Below are 17,494 nucleotides of genomic sequence, written 5' to 3'. Positions count from 1 at the left end.
GACTTAAATGGCTGCTACCATGTGATATAGATCACTATGCAACATCCTCCCAAAGATGACGGGCAGAGATTTGGACCCGACCTTATATTTTCAGAAATCAACTTTGTCTAATTATATTTCAATATATAATATGATCAAGTTTTCGTTTTATTTCTTTTAATCCATATGTACATGGTCTATTTAAAAATAATCATACTTTCGCATACTCAAAAAATAGTCTTTTTTTCAAGAATCTTTTGGTCTAGTGACAAGACTGATACCTCAAGATCCAAATAGTAATAAATTTTTTAAAAAATTAAAAAGATCAATTGCGACTTTCGCAAGTCTCGTTGCGACTACTTGAATCGACTATTGTAGGGTTGAGGTGATGAATAATAGGCTATTTTGTTTCATCAACGATGTTGCCAACGAGGAACTATCATAGTAACATAAACTTTTAAAATAAATAATTTCTTATAACATAGATAAAATAATAATACTTCAACCATATGAATATATGGTCATTTGATTATATAATAATTAATAAATGAATTTCATATAAATATTAAATAGTGACATGTTTGGCATTTCCAATATCGATAAGGTTTGATCAGTGTAGGGACTACCACTTTAGAAACTTGTGTAAAAATTTATGCATGGATGCTATTGGAAACACGAGTCTTTTCCATATTCGAAGAAAAACAATAAAAATTCAAGATTTCGCAAAAAAAAAAAATAATAAAAAGAATTTCTAAAATATCTACTCCACTTCCTCACCTAATTCTCAGCAGACAAGGCGTATTTTGCCCCCTTTTGGCTTTTAAGTATTTTTTTTTTTAAAAAAAAAACAGAGAAAAAAAATACATGTGAAAACAAAATAGGTGCCTATTTTTATCGTACGGTTTGTTTTAATTATTTTTTATGCTTTTTAAAATATATTTGGGATAAAAAAAAGTTAGAAATATACTTCTATCAGATTGTGTAATGAATAAATTTTGTAGTCAATTAAAATATTATTTTTTTATTACGAATATGAATTGGATCGACCAGTCTCACATGACCTAATTCACACCTAATTATTTAGGTCTTGCATCCTATTGCCAAAGAATAACAATAAAGCCGAAATTTCCACGAGGTATATACATATTTTTTTCCCATATTTAAATTAAATATTACCAAATCTTCCAAGGATTTTGATTTAAGACCTCATATTGCATATGAATAATTTAATTAATTTTCTTGATTAAGATATAAATAATTCAATATTGCGTGATGCGGGTTAAATTTCTTTGAGTGAGGAGCATATAATATTTCACTTTAATAAAATAATTGTAATTTGGAATTATACTTTTGTCACCTCATATGTGTCAATAATAATAATAATAATAATAATAATAATAATAATAATAAGAAACCCTACAAGAAATTGGTTACGGCCCCCACACTACAAATTGATAATAGATTTTCACGGTTAATTGCATTCGAGATTTCTTCTCCATGGTTTAGTTTGGACTTTTCTTCGAGAAATGACACGAATTATTAAGTATATATTACATTTCTTTCTCATTTTTCTATAAAAATTGATGATTTTTTTCCAGCTATAATTTATATTATATAGTAATAGAAGAAAAAATGCACACAAATTGTTGCCATAGGCAAGAATAATACAGAAATTGGGCGGAGTGTAAGTTACGTGTAGCTTTCTTGTTATACTAAAAATAAAATTGGAGCTAAATTATGAGATTGCTCTCAATTAATGTTTCTTTAAATTCTGAAAGCAATTTTAAATATAAAAAAACAAACTGGTCATACTAATTTTCATTTGTATTTTTTTAATACAAACGAATGTAATATTCAAGAAAATTTCTTTTTTTTCTAACAAAAATTTTATAATAAGTCTTTTGTGAGATCAGTCGATCCGATCCAATTATACATTGAGAAAAAGTGATACTTTCGAAATTAAAAGTAATACTTACTCATGAGTCGAGTAAGATATGATTTTTTTTCTTCAGATAATTAAATTATATGAATACATGATAGTTGTGATGATTACTAATCATATTAATAAATATGAGCAGCTTAGAGTAACTTATTTGTAGGATCTTGATTTATTTATTTTCATATAAAGTGAAAGTATCTCTCCCAAATTATAAAAATAAACTATTTTTATTTCATAAAAATTATTATGAAAACTATTTTTAGTAATTTTTTATCTAACAACCGTATCAGATTCATTTTTCATATTTTTAAAAAAATATGTATGACGGATCAACCCTACCGATATTCACAATAAAAAATAATATTCTTAACATAAAAAATAATACTTTTTCATGGATGACTCAAATAAGATATCAATTTCATAAAATAAGATCCGTGAGATCGTCTCACACAAGTTATTGTCTTTTTTAAAAACACTACAGCCTGAGTTGATTTGGAATGAATTGGATTTCAAGAGTCGGTGCTCAGATTATATATTCTTGTCGACTCATGCACATTCAACTTAGTCGCAGAGATTGCAAATTCAGTCACAAATTTTATAAATAAAAATTAGAAGCAAACATTAAGGTTAGTTAAAGTTGATTGGGTGCGGAGCAACTACGTACGTCCATCCCTGCAAAATATTTCAACAAAATATTGCGACGAACCGTCAGACTCAGGAAGGAAACATACACGCGAATCATCAAATATAAACAGCCTTTACATATTATGTTTGTTGGTGATTTCGAACACTAGGGAGAGAAGCTTACTCGTCTCATGATTATATGTTCGATCGCGATACATTTTACTTACCACGCGGGCTGTTATTGATATGATAGGCATCTTCAGTAATAGTATAGACAGAAAGCTTAATTTAACTTACAGATACTATATGTTTCTACAAAAGCTCCCACTCAGACTCCAAAGAATCGTGATTCGTTATTTTTTGTTTCAGGTCAGATTCCATAGAAAGAGCAGGAATGCTCTCCTCTGGATTGTTTTTTCCACCAAAATCCTTGTGCAGTTCTTTCCTAGTCAGCCTCAGTTTTGATGAAAGAGCATCACGGATCTTTTTCTGCAAGAGATCAAGATCGTCAAACATGCATTCATTGAAAAGAAACAAATAGTGAAGGCAGAGAGCAAGAAACCTTGTACGACTTGTGTTTTCGGTTTCCTAGTGAAACAAAATCGAGATTGCCACCTTCAACGAAGATACATGTTTCTTCCAAGTTTGACACTTCAAAAGCCTCGAAGGTTTCAATGCTCGGTTCAGCAACTTCTTCATTCTGGATCACTTCCATGTCAAAGATATCTAAACGTGTGGTAAAAAGAACTCGGTAAAAGAATTACTTTCTATGAAATTCTACCTACCTAACTTTACTCGCTACCAAGAATTTGCACTATGTTATAAATTAGCCAGTCGATTCTAAATGCTTTGTCTACCAGTAGAGAACTTCAAAGACACAGATAATAATACCAATCTCTGAATGATTAGATTCACGTACCTTTGTTAGACAGCACAACTTCCTCGACAGGAAACCCAACATTGCAGGTACTACTCCTTATATCTGAAGATGACTCAAAAAACGAGTCATTCTTTTTGGCTGTGTCTGAAACAAGAAAATGAAAAGGTGACTTAACATGCGTTTTTCCCCTTAATACCAGAATAATAGATGATAGCCACTCTCTGATATATGTAAGTGTCATATACCTTCATCAGATGTCGTAACCTTTTCACCCACTGATTCAGTGTCGCAGGCATTAGTTGTATTACTCAAGCCCGTCTGAGAAATTAAAGGGTCGTTCACGGGTGTACCTGCCAAGGAACAAAACACCGTACATAAAAGAAGGATGTAATATAGAAATCATATGTAAATGAGCATAAAGTACCAAGAGATGAGGTACACTCAGACTCCTCTTTCTTCTGCCTTGCGGATCCAGCTGATATAAGTTTGTCTGTAACAGAGGACTTGATTTTAGCATCAGAAACAGGCGAACTTTCTTTCACTCGTTCAGGATCACAGCTTTCAACAGAGTCTGAGGATGATTTTAAATTCATGTCACTGGAGGCCTTCATATGACTTCCACTACCAGCACATGATGCACTCTCGCTGCTACCAAGCCCCAACGAAGAAGCTGCTGGACTCGCTACTTTTGAAGGCCGATCAAGCTGTGAAATCCTTTTGATTCCAATGGGACGTCGGTATACTCCCAATTTCTTACTTTTTGAAGAGCACAAATCAGAGGATGTATTTTGAACCAAAACTCCAGAACTGAGAGGAGGTAAAATTGTATCAGGGATTGCTTCATCTTCAGTTTTTATCTTCTTCAGCTCTCTTGGGCTGTCCAATAAGAACGATTTTGGCTTCTTACTAAGATCAGTGTGAGCATAAGGGTTCAGAGATAAGTCTCCAGCAGCAACTTTCACGGGATCTACACAAGATGATGGCAGTAAATCTAGCATTACTTCAGAGTAGAATTTCTTTACACTCGCACCGACTTTCTGTGCCTGATTTTCCACGTATTTGACAGTATCCTGTAAAAAATGATAAAAAAAAAAAAATCCAGTCCAATCAAATATCGTAATAGCATTATTTATTGAGAATTTGAAGCAGAAGAAAAAAAAGTAACTAAAACCTAGACACAATTGCAGCTGTGCATCAAAAAGATGCAGCTTTATCACCCAAAACAAACAAAATGAAATAGGTGTGGTGTGTCTTTGCATATTGATCAAATACTTGAGGGAAAAAAAAAAAAAGCCACGTGCAGACAAATTATGCAGGATGGCATGTAGTTCTGCTTCTGTATTGAAAACTACTTTTCTGATAGAAGTAAATATATCAAAAGGGGTGCAAGGAAAAGTATACATCATAAATTTAATGAAATAATTTTTACAATCCAAGGTGAATTTGTACAAAAATTAATACAGTTGGATAATCAAAAGATATATCAGATCAAGGACAAAAGTACATTAAAGAACCAACAATGCATCCACAGAAAAATGCTCTTTCCAGTCAATTTATATTTAGGGGAAGGACAATGCCTCCAGAATCTACACATTAGAAACTTGATGCGTAATATCATTTGAAGGTAAAACTTCACAGCAAAAGACGTGTTGAATACAGACAAACACGGACTGAACTTTTACTCGACTCAAAAGGCACCTCCTGCTTTCCTGCAACCAACTAAAAGGCCAAGAAGTATCAAGGTTTATTTGTATTAAAGGAATATACATATTTGAAGCCCAAACCCATAGCATAAACTCGTCTTTCAATACCAAGTATGTATGAAATTTAAAAACAAACAAACAAAAGAAACAATATCTAGGAACTAAACAGAAGCAATGACAAGCATCTAGAACATGCAACTCAATTTACAGCATAAAAGATAAAACAGGAGTAGTTAGTTACCTGGTACATAACCTCTTCTACCTCCAAACACATAGCCTCAAATTTTTGGTATACATCACCAGCCCAGGCTACACCTTTGAAATCCATAGCAAAACAGTTTCCAAAGTCAAAGTTCAGGTAATTCAGCACTCAACTGCAAGAATTCGACTAAATATCAGCTAATATGGTTTGTTGATTTTTCCGTACAACAGCTAGTTTGGAGTTTCATTCCAGTAAAAATATGAAGCCATAACACCAATGCAGATACATATCGCTATCTTAACAAATTTTCAACAACGTAATACATGTATTAGGAGGAAAAGAAAGAAGGATGGACAATTTGTAATTCGAAGGACAGCAAAGCATAAAAAGAATAAAACAGCGAAATGTTCTCTTCACAAGTCAAAACTCAAAGGAGATATATCCAATAAGTTAGATTCTTTTAGACGAGGTGCTAATTGTTTTCTGTTCTGTTAGTTAATCGTCTCTTTCCTTTATGCAAAACAAGATATATCCCATAAGTAGATTAACTCTTGGACTAGGTGCCAATTGTGTAAAACTCTGTTCGTTAATCATGGTTTTTCTTTAATTCAACAGTAAGACACGAAAACTACTTTCTAAATACCATTATAGAACAGAGATTGGGCATACTTGAAATTATAGTAAGCTCAATAAATACAGCTTTGACATCAAGGAAGAGTGCGGAAATTTTGTCGTGGTTGGATCGCAAAATCAAATGTAACTGGTTCGACCCAAACGGTCTTAACATTTAATTAATCGGACAAAAGAGTATAAATTGTGGCAAGAAGCCATTCGCGTGTAAACAAAAAGAATGACGTGATAGCAATTCCGCAAGCACCCGATCAAGAAATATTTTCAGCAAAAAATGGATCAAACATAAATTCATTATTGCATGGGCTCAAGGACAAGAAGAAAACGGAGAGGCAAAAAATCAACCTGGAAGCAACCAAAAAAAAAAAAGGAACCACCTAGGAGCAGATTAAGAAAGAAGAAATACTAAATTCCCTGCAAGTTAATATCGCAATTGCCAATAAACATGAAAACACGGGAAGAAAATATCCCCGCAACATTATTGCAATAGGCGCATAACAAACAAGAAGACATCCCCAAAGAAGGATTTTACTTTTTTGAAAATGCAAACTACTAACATGAGAAACATGACAAGAACACTTCTGAAGAAGGACCCTCAGCACATAGCTCGAGTATAAACTTAGAAATCCCTACATACCATTGAAACACGATCACTTCCAGACGAAAATTCCGATTCAAAAAGGGAACTTTTTAAGAACCCTTTTCCTGTCATCGGAATATGTTCTTTCACAAATCAACTTCGACTGACATAGAATAAAACTTCACACACAAAGCCATTAAACAGTTCCTCTATTTCCAAATTAAGGTTTTTAACCTAGCCTAAACCGTAATCAAACCAAATTTCAAGTAGAAGTAATCCGAACCCATGAGTCAACCATCAATCTCAAAACAAGACCAAACTCCAAGCCTGCACCCCAATTTTCATACCTTTTACGAAAACCAGATTTTTACTCCACCGAAAAAAAAACCCAACTCAAAATATGGATAAGCAAGACGGAAAAACGCAAAAAACACGCGAAGAGCGGCTTTTATATAATTAAAAGGACGATCAAAAGCATACAAGTCAACAAGAAAATTTATAATATATAATCAGTAAAAGGTAAAGCAGCAGAACTTACGAACTGATGAATCAGAAATGACCCCAAAGGAAGAAAACAGGATCAATTATACTAAAGAACATGAATAAACAATTAAGAACAAAAATGAAAAATAAAAAATAAAAATACAACGGAGATAGAGAGATGGAGAAGGGTTGAGTAGAAGGAAGAGAGAAACGTAGAGGTGGAGTGCATCCTGTTAGCTTCGGGCATGCGATCTCGACACGTGTACAAGAATTAGCTTTGACTCGTTACTTCGTCTTATATTTTCCTTAACTCTTTCTTATTTTTCGTAAATTGACCGTAAACAATGTCTTTGGCAATAAAAAATAAATAAATAACTAAAAAGTATGAATAAAAACATTTTATTAGGCATTATTAATAATTGTATTATAAAGCTAGTGTACAAGCACACCTGATAGTATATATAATAAGATATCGTTTGGTACATCGGACAAGAAAAAGATTGATAAATAATCCACGTTTGATATTTTTTTAGGAAGCTAGTGATATTATCATGAGTCTGTGATAAATAATTTTATACAAAGATAAAATATTCATTTTATTAGATGCGATAATTTTAATTTAATGATAAAAACACTACAAATGACTTAATTATCCTCAATATATAAAAATGGTTTGGTTGGATTTAAGACTAATTAGTATATCACATCCTGTATATGATCAAGTTCTAAATTAGTATCACTAGATGATAATTATATAAATGATTTTTATAAATATGTGCTAATAGGTAGAAATTAAAATCAAATTAATATTTTTATTTATTTTTATATATTATATAATATGATAATTATATAATTGAACTCGAGATAATTATATAAATGATTTTTATAAATCTTAATAAAATTATTGGTATCACTCGATTAACCTTAAAAATTGATATTTGATTTGACTCACAAAATCAAGGGCTCAATTATCATATTATATAATATATAAAATTAGGTAAAAATAAATAAATCATGCAAGCACTGTCGGCACATAAACAGATTAGAAATATGAACTCAAGCAACAACTTTGAAATTATAAAATTTATTATGATAAGGTTAATTTTGTTATTACAATCTAATATATAAATTTAATCACTCTTATTAAAATCATACCAAACATTAAATATAATATCATACATCTTATTTATCTTTAACTTATCCTATATATCACATGTTTATCCTATCATATGTATCAAACTATGTCTAAGAGTAAATACTTTGGAGTAATGAATGACATATTTCCTGATAAAATCTTATCTGAATTTATCATATGATTTTTTTTTTAAAATTTAAAATATCTACATTGTCTATGTCGCGTGCATAGTATTCTCGGTAAAAAAAAAAAGTAAACTTCTACGCATTTTAAAAATTAGCATTAGAAATAAACATAACAAATTTATCTTTGGAGCAAAAAGGATAAATTAATGAACATGTTTTGACTTATGTTTTAATGATAATCATAATAATGATCAAAATCAAGAACATTATTATTATTATTAATTAATAATCATTACTCTTAAAATTGCTATTTGTTTATATTATTATTAGTAGATATCATTTAACACGGTGATGAGTTGACTCTTTATGTATATTTTTATAGTGAAAAGTAATATTTTGACATAAAAATTAATATTTTTTTAATATTAATTTATAAGTATAAAATTGATTTGTGCGATTGTTGCTTATCAATCTCACGTTTCCTAATTATTCAATTAGCGCGTGCGAATTCAAGATTTTCATTATAAATATATAGCTTCCTATGATAAATCCAGCACATGTATCTCCTCAAACTTTCGTCTCCACATTCAAATTACCCTGCTGCTCTAAATTACTTCTCTGAAGAAACAATGGCGGATTTGCCAGAAGATTTGCTGATCCAGATTCTTCTGAATTTGCCAGTCAAATCCCTGGTACGATTCAGATGCGTCTCCAAACATTGGTGCAATTTGATAAGAAGTCCGGAATTTATCAACATGCATCTCGATCACGAGAAAAGAGACGAAACCATACTCGTCAAACGCTTCCACAAAGGAGCCGCAGAAACCTCGTTACCCCTTCACGCCGACAAACTTCTCGATCCCTTCTTACAGAATCTTGAGATCCCCGGCTTAGATTTCGTAGTCGCCGAAAGTATCTTGCAGTCTTCTTGCAATGGTTTGATCTGTATCTCACCGGATCACAAAAATTACTATGTTTTTAACCCGGCTCTACATGAACTGAAACAAATCCCAACTCGTCCTTTCGATGCCGCCGTTGCATCAAAACCCTTTATCGGGAAAGTGGGATTCGGGTTCGATCCAACGACAAATCACTACAAAGTCGTGAGCCTCGAGAAATTTGAAGATGACAAGATAAATATTCCTCTCCGGTGCTTCCAACCTCGAATATATAATCTGAGCACCGACTCTTGGAGAGAAATCGACGACGAAATCCCGAGCTTAATCGACGGTCCTTATTCTCAAGTGTTATTCAAGGGACGCTGCCATTGGGTGGCAAATCATATGTCAATCTTTTCTTTCGATTTCAGCACCGAGGTCTTCGGGGTTATGGAGTTACCAGATCCTATCTTGCTTGAAAACAATGGAGAATATACGAGTCTGTCTGTGCTAAACCAGAGTTTTTCCCTGATTCAACACGCGGAGGATAATCGACATGATCAGCGCACTGACATTTGGGTGATGGAGGAATATGGAGTCAAGGAATCTTGGGCCAAGTATTATTCAATACAATTTGCAATCGATCGGCCATTGACGTTTTGGAACGATATTTTGTTTGTTCAAGGCCGCTACGGACGACTGGTATCGTTGTCGCTGTGTACCACAGAAGATGAGGCCACGGCTTTTCCTATCTTTGCGGAGGATTTCACAATGGAGATTGTTAATTATAGGGAGAGTTTAGTTTCGTTCAAGTGATTAATTATTTGCAGATTCACGGTAAGTTGTTTGATTTTCAAGTGTGGTGCCTTAAAGTTTACCATGTATTTTTGGTATTTTAAGATTTCAAACTAAGGATTGGATGGAAGGATTTGAAATTATAATTAGGTCTGTGAATTTTGTGAACCAGGGCTACTAATACTATGCACGCATATATGCATTCATATTCAGTATATTTATTCTATCTTTTTGCCCTAATATATTATCTATTCATGAAAAGATATGTTTACAAAAAATACAAGATTGAGATTGCGGGCTTGTAGCCCAATTGGTCTCATTCATTATTTTTAGATTAGGGTTCGAATCTCTCTCTTTAAAAAAAAGGTTTATCCAATATTAAACAAAATTTAATTATTTGCGCACACCAAAAATATATGTTCATTAGTTATTAACGAAATTGGGAAATTGCTCCCATGGAAGATTAAAAAAAAAAAAAACTTAGAATTGTATTAATAATTTGATAAATAGTACTCCAACTTTTGGTCCTTTTGTTGTTTTTTTATTTTTCTGAAATAAATACACTTAATCATATTGTGAATTGTGATTAACATTTTCCGTAGTTCGATAAGTTTTCAAGTTACAGTTTTAATTAATAATGTAAGTTGATTTTTATTATCACTTTTACACATTTTGATCCGAGTGTCGACGTGACATTAGACACATCAGCAATGTCCAACATACAATACCCATTTCAAATTTCATCTCAACAAATCTGATGTCACGTCAACACTGCGATAAAAAAATATAAAAATGAGAATAAATATCCACTTACAAGACTAAAATCGAAACTTTGAAAACTTATAGCGCAAAAAATGAAAAATAAATTGCAAATTTTCCTATCATTATCTTAACACATTGGCATGCATATTTTAAAATCTCCTCTTATGTTATTTCGTTTAGCTCTTTGAAAAATCAGTAAATTATATATAATTATTTTGCGTGTGCAGCATCAATAATTTCAGTTTGTTTTGTTTAATACACATGAAAAACACTAAACTATTACAACTAATTTTGAAACCGTCAATTATCACAACAATAATGCAATTCTACTCGACAATAGTGACACTTTTCTTTAAGAAAAAACTCGACAATGGTGACACTTTTCAGGTGTCCCTCGCATGCAAACCTTGCAAGAATGACATTTCCTTCTGTAAAAGTGTGCCTACAGTTCAAGCTGAGTACACATGAACTTGACTGGCTTCGATGACGTACAAACGAGGGAAGATATCTCAAACTCCCAAAAAACATTGATCTTCCTGTCCCGTTCATTCAAATCATCGTAGATATCAAATATGACAGTACCCTCACCTTTTTTTTCTTCATAACTCCCAAAAAACATTGATCTTCCTCTTTCCACTCCAAACTGTTGAAGAGACGCTGACTTACAGTGCACGTCTGAGGCTAAAAGCGGCTCCTGATAAGGTCAGAAATCGAATCCAAAAGCTGCTGAAGGAACTGGGACTGGAGCACATTGCTGGTGTATATGTCGGGAGTGAATCGTGCCTTGGAATTTCAGGGGGCGAGAAACGTAGAGTGTCGATTGGAGTGGATTTAGAGCATAACCGTGCGGTTCTTCTGCTTAATGAACCTACATTCGAGCTTGACTCGGCCTCTGCACTTCATGTTATGACGCTTCTCAAATCCATGGCCAATAATCAATGTAAGACCATAATGCTACCAACCTGGATTTCGAATTCTTGAATTATTCGAGAAAGTTATACTGTTATCCAATGGCGTGGTTCTTCATGACAGTTCTTTACATCTCCTAGAGAAATGGTTTAACTCTGCGAGCCATTTCATACCTCGGCATGTCAATGTGCTTGAGTTTGCCGTTGATATGATTGAAAGCATGCAGAAAGAAGAAAATGATATCAAACCATATGAAATGCAGGAAGAAAGTGAATGTATCTCCAAAAATATGGAAGGAAATCGAATATCATACTGCAATTCCGCATTCGAAGAGGTACTGATTCTCAGCCAGAGATTCTCCAAGAACATTTTAAGAACCACACAGCTTTTTGCAGCAAGGACGATTCAAGCATCACTGGCGGGAATCGTGTTAGAGACGATTTTCATCGATGCCTTCGGTGACTACATTAAAAAGAAGTTGCAAAACCAATTGGGATTTTTTGCCTTCAGTCTTACATTCTTAATGTTGTCATCAACAACAGAAGCTCTTCCAATTTTCTTGCAAGAAAAAAGAATTCTAATGAGAGAGACTTCAAGAGGAGCATATAGAGTATCTTCTTACATCATAGCAAACACCATGTTCTATTTCCAATTCCTGTTAGTAGTTTCTATTCTCCACGCAACTCCAGTCTATTGGTTTTTTGGGTTGAGGCGAGAACTTGATGGATTTTTCTACTTCTTTCTAGTAGTATGGATGGTTGTCTTGATGTCGAACTCTTTTGTAGCGTGCTTCAGTGCACTGGTGCCAAATTTCATCATGGGAATGTCTCTGGTCTCAGGTATTATGGGTCGTTTTTCCTGTTCTCGGGGTACTTTCTATCAAAGGATGCAATTCCATCGTATTGGAAATTCATTTAGTACCTGAGCCTGTTCAAGTATCCATTTGAATGCTTTATGATCAATGAGTACGGAGGAGAACAGGGGAAAGTGAGGTGCTTAGATATTATAGAAGGCGAGTGTTTAATTTATGGGGATCAATTCTTGATGAGGCAAGGTTTGAAGGAGTCACAGAAATGGAACAATATGGGCATTATGTTGTGTTTCATTTTTGGTTACAGATTCGTAGGTTCTCAGTCTCTGGCACAGGTCTTACAAACCCACAAGTTAACGTACCTTCAAGTCATTTGATTTTAAGCTCATGTTTACTTTGTAATTATGCAACAAGCACAAAATCATTTTGCCATTATTAGTGCGTGGCTTGCTCTTTTAAAGAATCCCAGAAACATTAGCATTGATGTTTTAAGAGATGAAGATACACCTCGGTTTCATTTATACTCTTTCAATCTCATTTCATTGTCTTCAAACCAAATCAACAGATACTTTTTTTTCTCATGATTTAGATTTTACTAGTCGCATCGAAGCACAGATAGCATCGGGCACACATGAACGAAATTGTACATTTTCCAACCGCTTCTACACTACACAGCAAAAGGCTACAACACTCAACAAGAACGAGGATGGACGTATATGATCTATTTTGGCAGGTAACTTCAATCTAGAGGATTCAGGCTTGCTCGCTAGAGTTACACAGTTTTGATTAAAAAATAATGCGACCAGCTGAATTCACAATAAAGATGACATTTAAAAACAAGAAATACTTACAGACTGCAACATATATATACCACCATAAAAGAAAGCATAAGACGAGGCATGCACATCCCTTTCCACAAAAGAGCAGAAGATATGCATATGCCAAGGCTTATGCCAGCAGATTACAAATCCCTAACTTATTCACCAATGCCCTTGATGATAGAAAAACGAACAGAAGAACCTGTATTAAAACCATCTTATCACCATATATCTCCGTAAGAATATGAGTTCGAAGAACTGAATAAGGAAACTCTCCTCCTTTTACCAGACATAGTATTTCTTGATGCGAATTCTTCTGACGCATAAAATTTATCAAGCACAGACCTCAAAGTCTTACGAACCGAATCAACAAGAAATTTGGATCCTTCCTCATCCGGGTTGCATCCAGCAATCACAAAGACATTCACCATTCTACTTCCCAAGGTAGCAATCTCTGCTCTTATTGCTTTTAAAGGGAGAGCTTCAATGGCTTCTCTTATATTGGAGAGAAGCTCAGTTTTGAAATCACAACACAGGGATGCTCGGATAGAAAAGGAATTATCATCGTTTTTGCCTTCTTGTACTACTTTCAATTCATCAATATCTGTTGGCACGAGCGTACCTCTGGTAACTTCAGTTACATGGTCTCTTAATTTCTTTACTTGATTGATTACTTCAGCAAGCAGTGCTGCTTTGTCCATCTGCCGAAGAAAGTGCAAATGATCAACCAATTCAACAATAATATTCAATAAATGAAATAATCATTTCAAAGATTAAGAAGGCTGTTTTTGAAAGTTGAAAATGGTGAATGATTTAGATCACCAAGCCTTTTAATCCCTCCCTCCATTTCTTCGCCTAGTAAAAACAAAAGAACATACCATTTTCCTCCTTTTTGATGTTCGATATTAATAGTTCATGAATATCTAACATTCTAACTCAATATGACAACAAGCAGATACCTGCTCTGTCAATCCTATCAGCATATCTGGATATCAACAAGTGCAAAACACTCTCTTAATATACGGGTAATTTTTAAAATGTTCTTAGGCAATACTTTTGTGAGATAATACTGATATCAACCACAAAAACTCCAGGTCATAGAAGCCATAAATTCCTTACAAAGAGGTCTGCTGATAATTTGGAATGAGATAACAACTATAGGAATGAAAAATTTACAAATAAATTCAAGAAAACTTCTTTATAGCAATAATACAACACATTTGCGCGCGCACCGTTAATATTTACATGAAAAAAATCAACGAGTTCCCATCATCCATTACGAAGGCATACAAAAATACTTGCGTACGAATAGCACGACTGATATGCTCTGAAGTAACAAAACAATGGGAGAAAATAATATTGCGTTACCTTAGCTGTGCCAGGAATTAAACCCCTAAGAGTGGTCAAATGACCATTTATTCTCTCTCTTCTCCTCCTTTCAGCCGCACTATGGTTCCTCAAAGCTAACAATCCGTTCTCTGCACCGTTCACCTTTCGTCCAGGCTTAACCAGCGCTTTCACAAGCTCTCCTCTCTTACCATACAAAGCCAACGATGACCCTTCTTTTGAAACCTCTCGAAACCCAAAACAGTTGTCAGAAAACCCATCAAAGTTGTCGCAAAAATCCATCTTTTTTATTAATCAGAAACCACAGCCGTTGCAAGGCAAAGGTAAAAAGAATCTTGGGGCAGATGAAAAGAGGTGAGAGTTCTTGAAATGGGATTGCTGAGCTTGTCTTCTTCTACAAATTCAAATGCCTGATGGGATAAACCAATGATAGATACGAGAACTGTGTCGGCGAGTGAAGCGCAACTATCAGTCGTGGTAGTTGGGCTGGATCTTTTGTTCATAAAATCAGATACTGGCGAAATCTTTTGGAAACCAAATCCAAGATTCGGTTATAAAAGCACAATAATACAGATGATGGATGCAAATTATCCACTCGAATGTCAACTAGAATCCCTTGCCTGGGCCCTGACTGCGACCTTTTGAACGCTGCATTAACTCTATCCCTTTGAAGTCCTTGTAGGCCATGTTTTTGGGAGAAAAGCTTGCGCAAACAACAATTTAAAGGATTTCTCTTCGAAATTAGGCCGCTCATCAATATTCAAGGCTCCCCTTTTGCCTGCACGGTGATTGAAAATACAGGCCAGGCCGTCAGCAATTTCTTTACCAACGCCACATTCAACTTCACCAAAGCAATATACAAACCAGTGATTTTCTATAAAATTTGCATGAAATATAAAATTAATCTTAAAGTCATTGAATTCAAATCTTATTTAAAATAATTATTTTAGACCATTAATATTTATTCATACCCTGACAATATATTTGCATGTTAAATCTGTGTTTGAATATTCATATAATTAATTCAATTCATTTAAATAATTAGCTTACGTACTTCATATTAATTAAATATTACACCACGATTTAAAATCAACATCACAACAAATATATCAATTGAATTTCTTAATTTATGACACTTAAATTAATATTTATAAATGATAACTATAAAATTAAAATGCCAAGTTTATTTGTCAATAATAACTTAAAAAAACATTTTTTTTAAAAAAAACCTTATTCACTCATATATTTGCAAATTCATAACAATTTAAACTGACACTAGATTATCTTGTCAATCATATATTTATATGGCAAAAACTTGTGTGAGACGGTCTCATGGGTCGTATTTGTGAGACGGATCTCTTATTCGGGTCATCCATGAAAAAATATTAATTTTATACTAAAAGTATTACTTTTTATTGTGAATATGGGTAGGGTTGACCCGTCTCACAGATTAAGATCCGTGAGACGGTATAAAGACATGTTGAATGGTGTGATGAACTTGGTGAGATGAAAGTTAGTAACATCATCTCATGCTGATATCGTTGATAACTTCATCGTATGTTCTCAGATAATGTTGAAGATATGATATCGTAATATAATTTTTTTTTTCAATTTAATAATTTGATATTTAAAAACATAATAATTAAAAATAATAATACATATAACTAAATTTTAACATGATTAAAAATTACATATAATTTTAAAAAAATGAACATAATTTTAAAACTGACACACAATAATTTTTAAAAAAACTAATATTTTTTTTTTCACTTTTTGTACGATTTCTTAATTTTTGTATATTAATTTTTATTTTTTAAAAAAGATGGGAGCCGTTTTCTTTTAAAGATTTCTTTTCATTTTGTCAACACTCAACAGAGTTTAAAAAATCCATCACAAAAATTAAGCACCTATTCTCGTAATTTTGTCATTTTTAAGTTGCGGCGGATTTTACAAAATGCTTTGAATTTTTGAATATTTCATATGAATATGGTTTAATTTGTTTAGGTGGTATTTTAATTATTCTACTTTTATGTTCAAATTGTCGAATTCGTTTGATTTGGAATCCCTCGTTGAATTAAAATGAATTGATATAGAGACAGACAAATCAATGGTCAACTATACTCATTTAACAAATGATTAATCTGCTGACTCCACTGGTCACCTCCATCGGTCGGACGTATTTCCGAAATAATTTACCAATTTATTAATTAATTAGTAGTGAGTGTGACCTCATCTCACATAGGATTCCCACTTATCATTTAAATTTAATTGCAGATTATGTTGGGAAATTATAGGCAAAATAAATTTTCAGTCTGTTAATTTGTTTGATTTTGGAATTTGATTTTATTAAAATTTGATTTTGATGCATTGATTTTTAATTTTCGATTATTTTGATATGATTGCTAATGTGATATCAGAAAATTTAATAATTTTTTTTATGTTATATCAATATTTTCCGGTATCATATCAGTAATTTGTTTAAAATAATCGAAAATAAAAAAATTTGTATACCAAAAATTTTTTAAAAAAATTTAGTAAACTAAAACAAAAAATTGAACAAATTAGTGTATTAAAAAACTATTTTTTCTTGACCAATATATGCTATGTTATTCATAAATAGCTGGTAAGAAACCCCACCCCTGTAAGTTGGTTAATTCATACATATAATTTCAAATGGAGATTAACTATTATATTGAGGACAAGAAAACATATAATTTACCTAACCATATACTATATGGTACACAAGAGTCAAACCAAGAAGTTGACAATTTACATATTTTAAAATATATTGAAATGTGAGATGTCGTGTTCCATGCTCACAAATTAGTTTCAATAAATAATATCGTTATCCACTCAGCACATGTTACGTGTTCTGAGTGATGTATAATGATCAT

General features: G+C 32.9%; 3 protein-coding genes and 1 pseudogene across 5 annotated transcripts; 2 read left to right on the top strand and 2 right to left on the bottom strand.

Annotated features, from left to right (window-relative positions):
- Positions 1-2,640: 2,640 nt before the first annotated feature.
- LOC140967398 (uncharacterized) lies at positions 2,641-7,261 on the bottom strand. Of its 2 annotated transcripts, none has more exons than XM_073427899.1 (7): positions 7,076-7,261; positions 5,367-5,499; positions 3,847-4,492; positions 3,668-3,772; positions 3,462-3,566; positions 3,105-3,268; positions 2,641-3,031 (listed from the first exon to the last, which is right to left on the bottom strand). In XM_073427899.1, exons 2-7 carry the CDS (start codon positions 5,451-5,453, stop codon positions 2,855-2,857), a joined length of 1,284 nt encoding a protein of 427 aa, XP_073284000.1. In that variant the 5' UTR covers positions 5,454-5,499; positions 7,076-7,261; the 3' UTR covers positions 2,641-2,854. The 2 variants fall into 2 exon arrangements, with proteins under 2 accessions (XP_073284000.1, XP_073284001.1); XM_073427900.1 differs by lacking the exon at positions 7,076-7,261 and adding an exon at positions 6,885-6,991.
- A 1,527-nt stretch (positions 7,262-8,788) lies between these two features.
- On the top strand, positions 8,789-10,078 carry LOC140967399 (F-box/kelch-repeat protein At3g06240-like). Its single transcript, XM_073427901.1, has one exon. It carries the CDS (start codon positions 8,838-8,840, stop codon positions 9,972-9,974), a length of 1,137 nt encoding a protein of 378 aa, XP_073284002.1. The 5' UTR covers positions 8,789-8,837; the 3' UTR covers positions 9,975-10,078.
- A 1,007-nt stretch (positions 10,079-11,085) lies between these two features.
- Positions 11,086-13,442, top strand: LOC140967370 (ABC transporter G family member 10-like; annotated as a pseudogene).
- Positions 13,223-15,435, bottom strand: LOC140967400 (transcription factor bHLH30-like). 2 transcript variants are annotated; one of them, XM_073427904.1, is made up of 3 exons: positions 14,622-15,435; positions 13,540-13,954; positions 13,223-13,455 (listed from the first exon to the last, which is right to left on the bottom strand). In XM_073427904.1, exons 1-3 carry the CDS (start codon positions 14,880-14,882, stop codon positions 13,412-13,414), a joined length of 720 nt encoding a protein of 239 aa, XP_073284005.1. In that variant the 5' UTR covers positions 14,883-15,435; the 3' UTR covers positions 13,223-13,411. The 2 variants fall into 2 exon arrangements, with proteins under 2 accessions (XP_073284005.1, XP_073284004.1); XM_073427903.1 differs by having other exon boundaries at positions 13,232-13,954; positions 14,622-15,434.
- Between the last annotated feature and the right edge of the window lie 2,059 nt (positions 15,436-17,494).

The sequence above is a fragment of the Primulina huaijiensis genome, unplaced genomic scaffold (assembly GCF_012295235.1).
Source record: "Primulina huaijiensis isolate GDHJ02 unplaced genomic scaffold, ASM1229523v2 scaffold25037, whole genome shotgun sequence".
Lineage (NCBI taxonomy): Eukaryota > Viridiplantae > Streptophyta > Magnoliopsida > Lamiales > Gesneriaceae > Primulina > Primulina huaijiensis.
The sequence above is the reverse complement of the archived record's forward strand: the minus strand, read 5'-3'. Positions and strand labels throughout refer to the sequence as shown.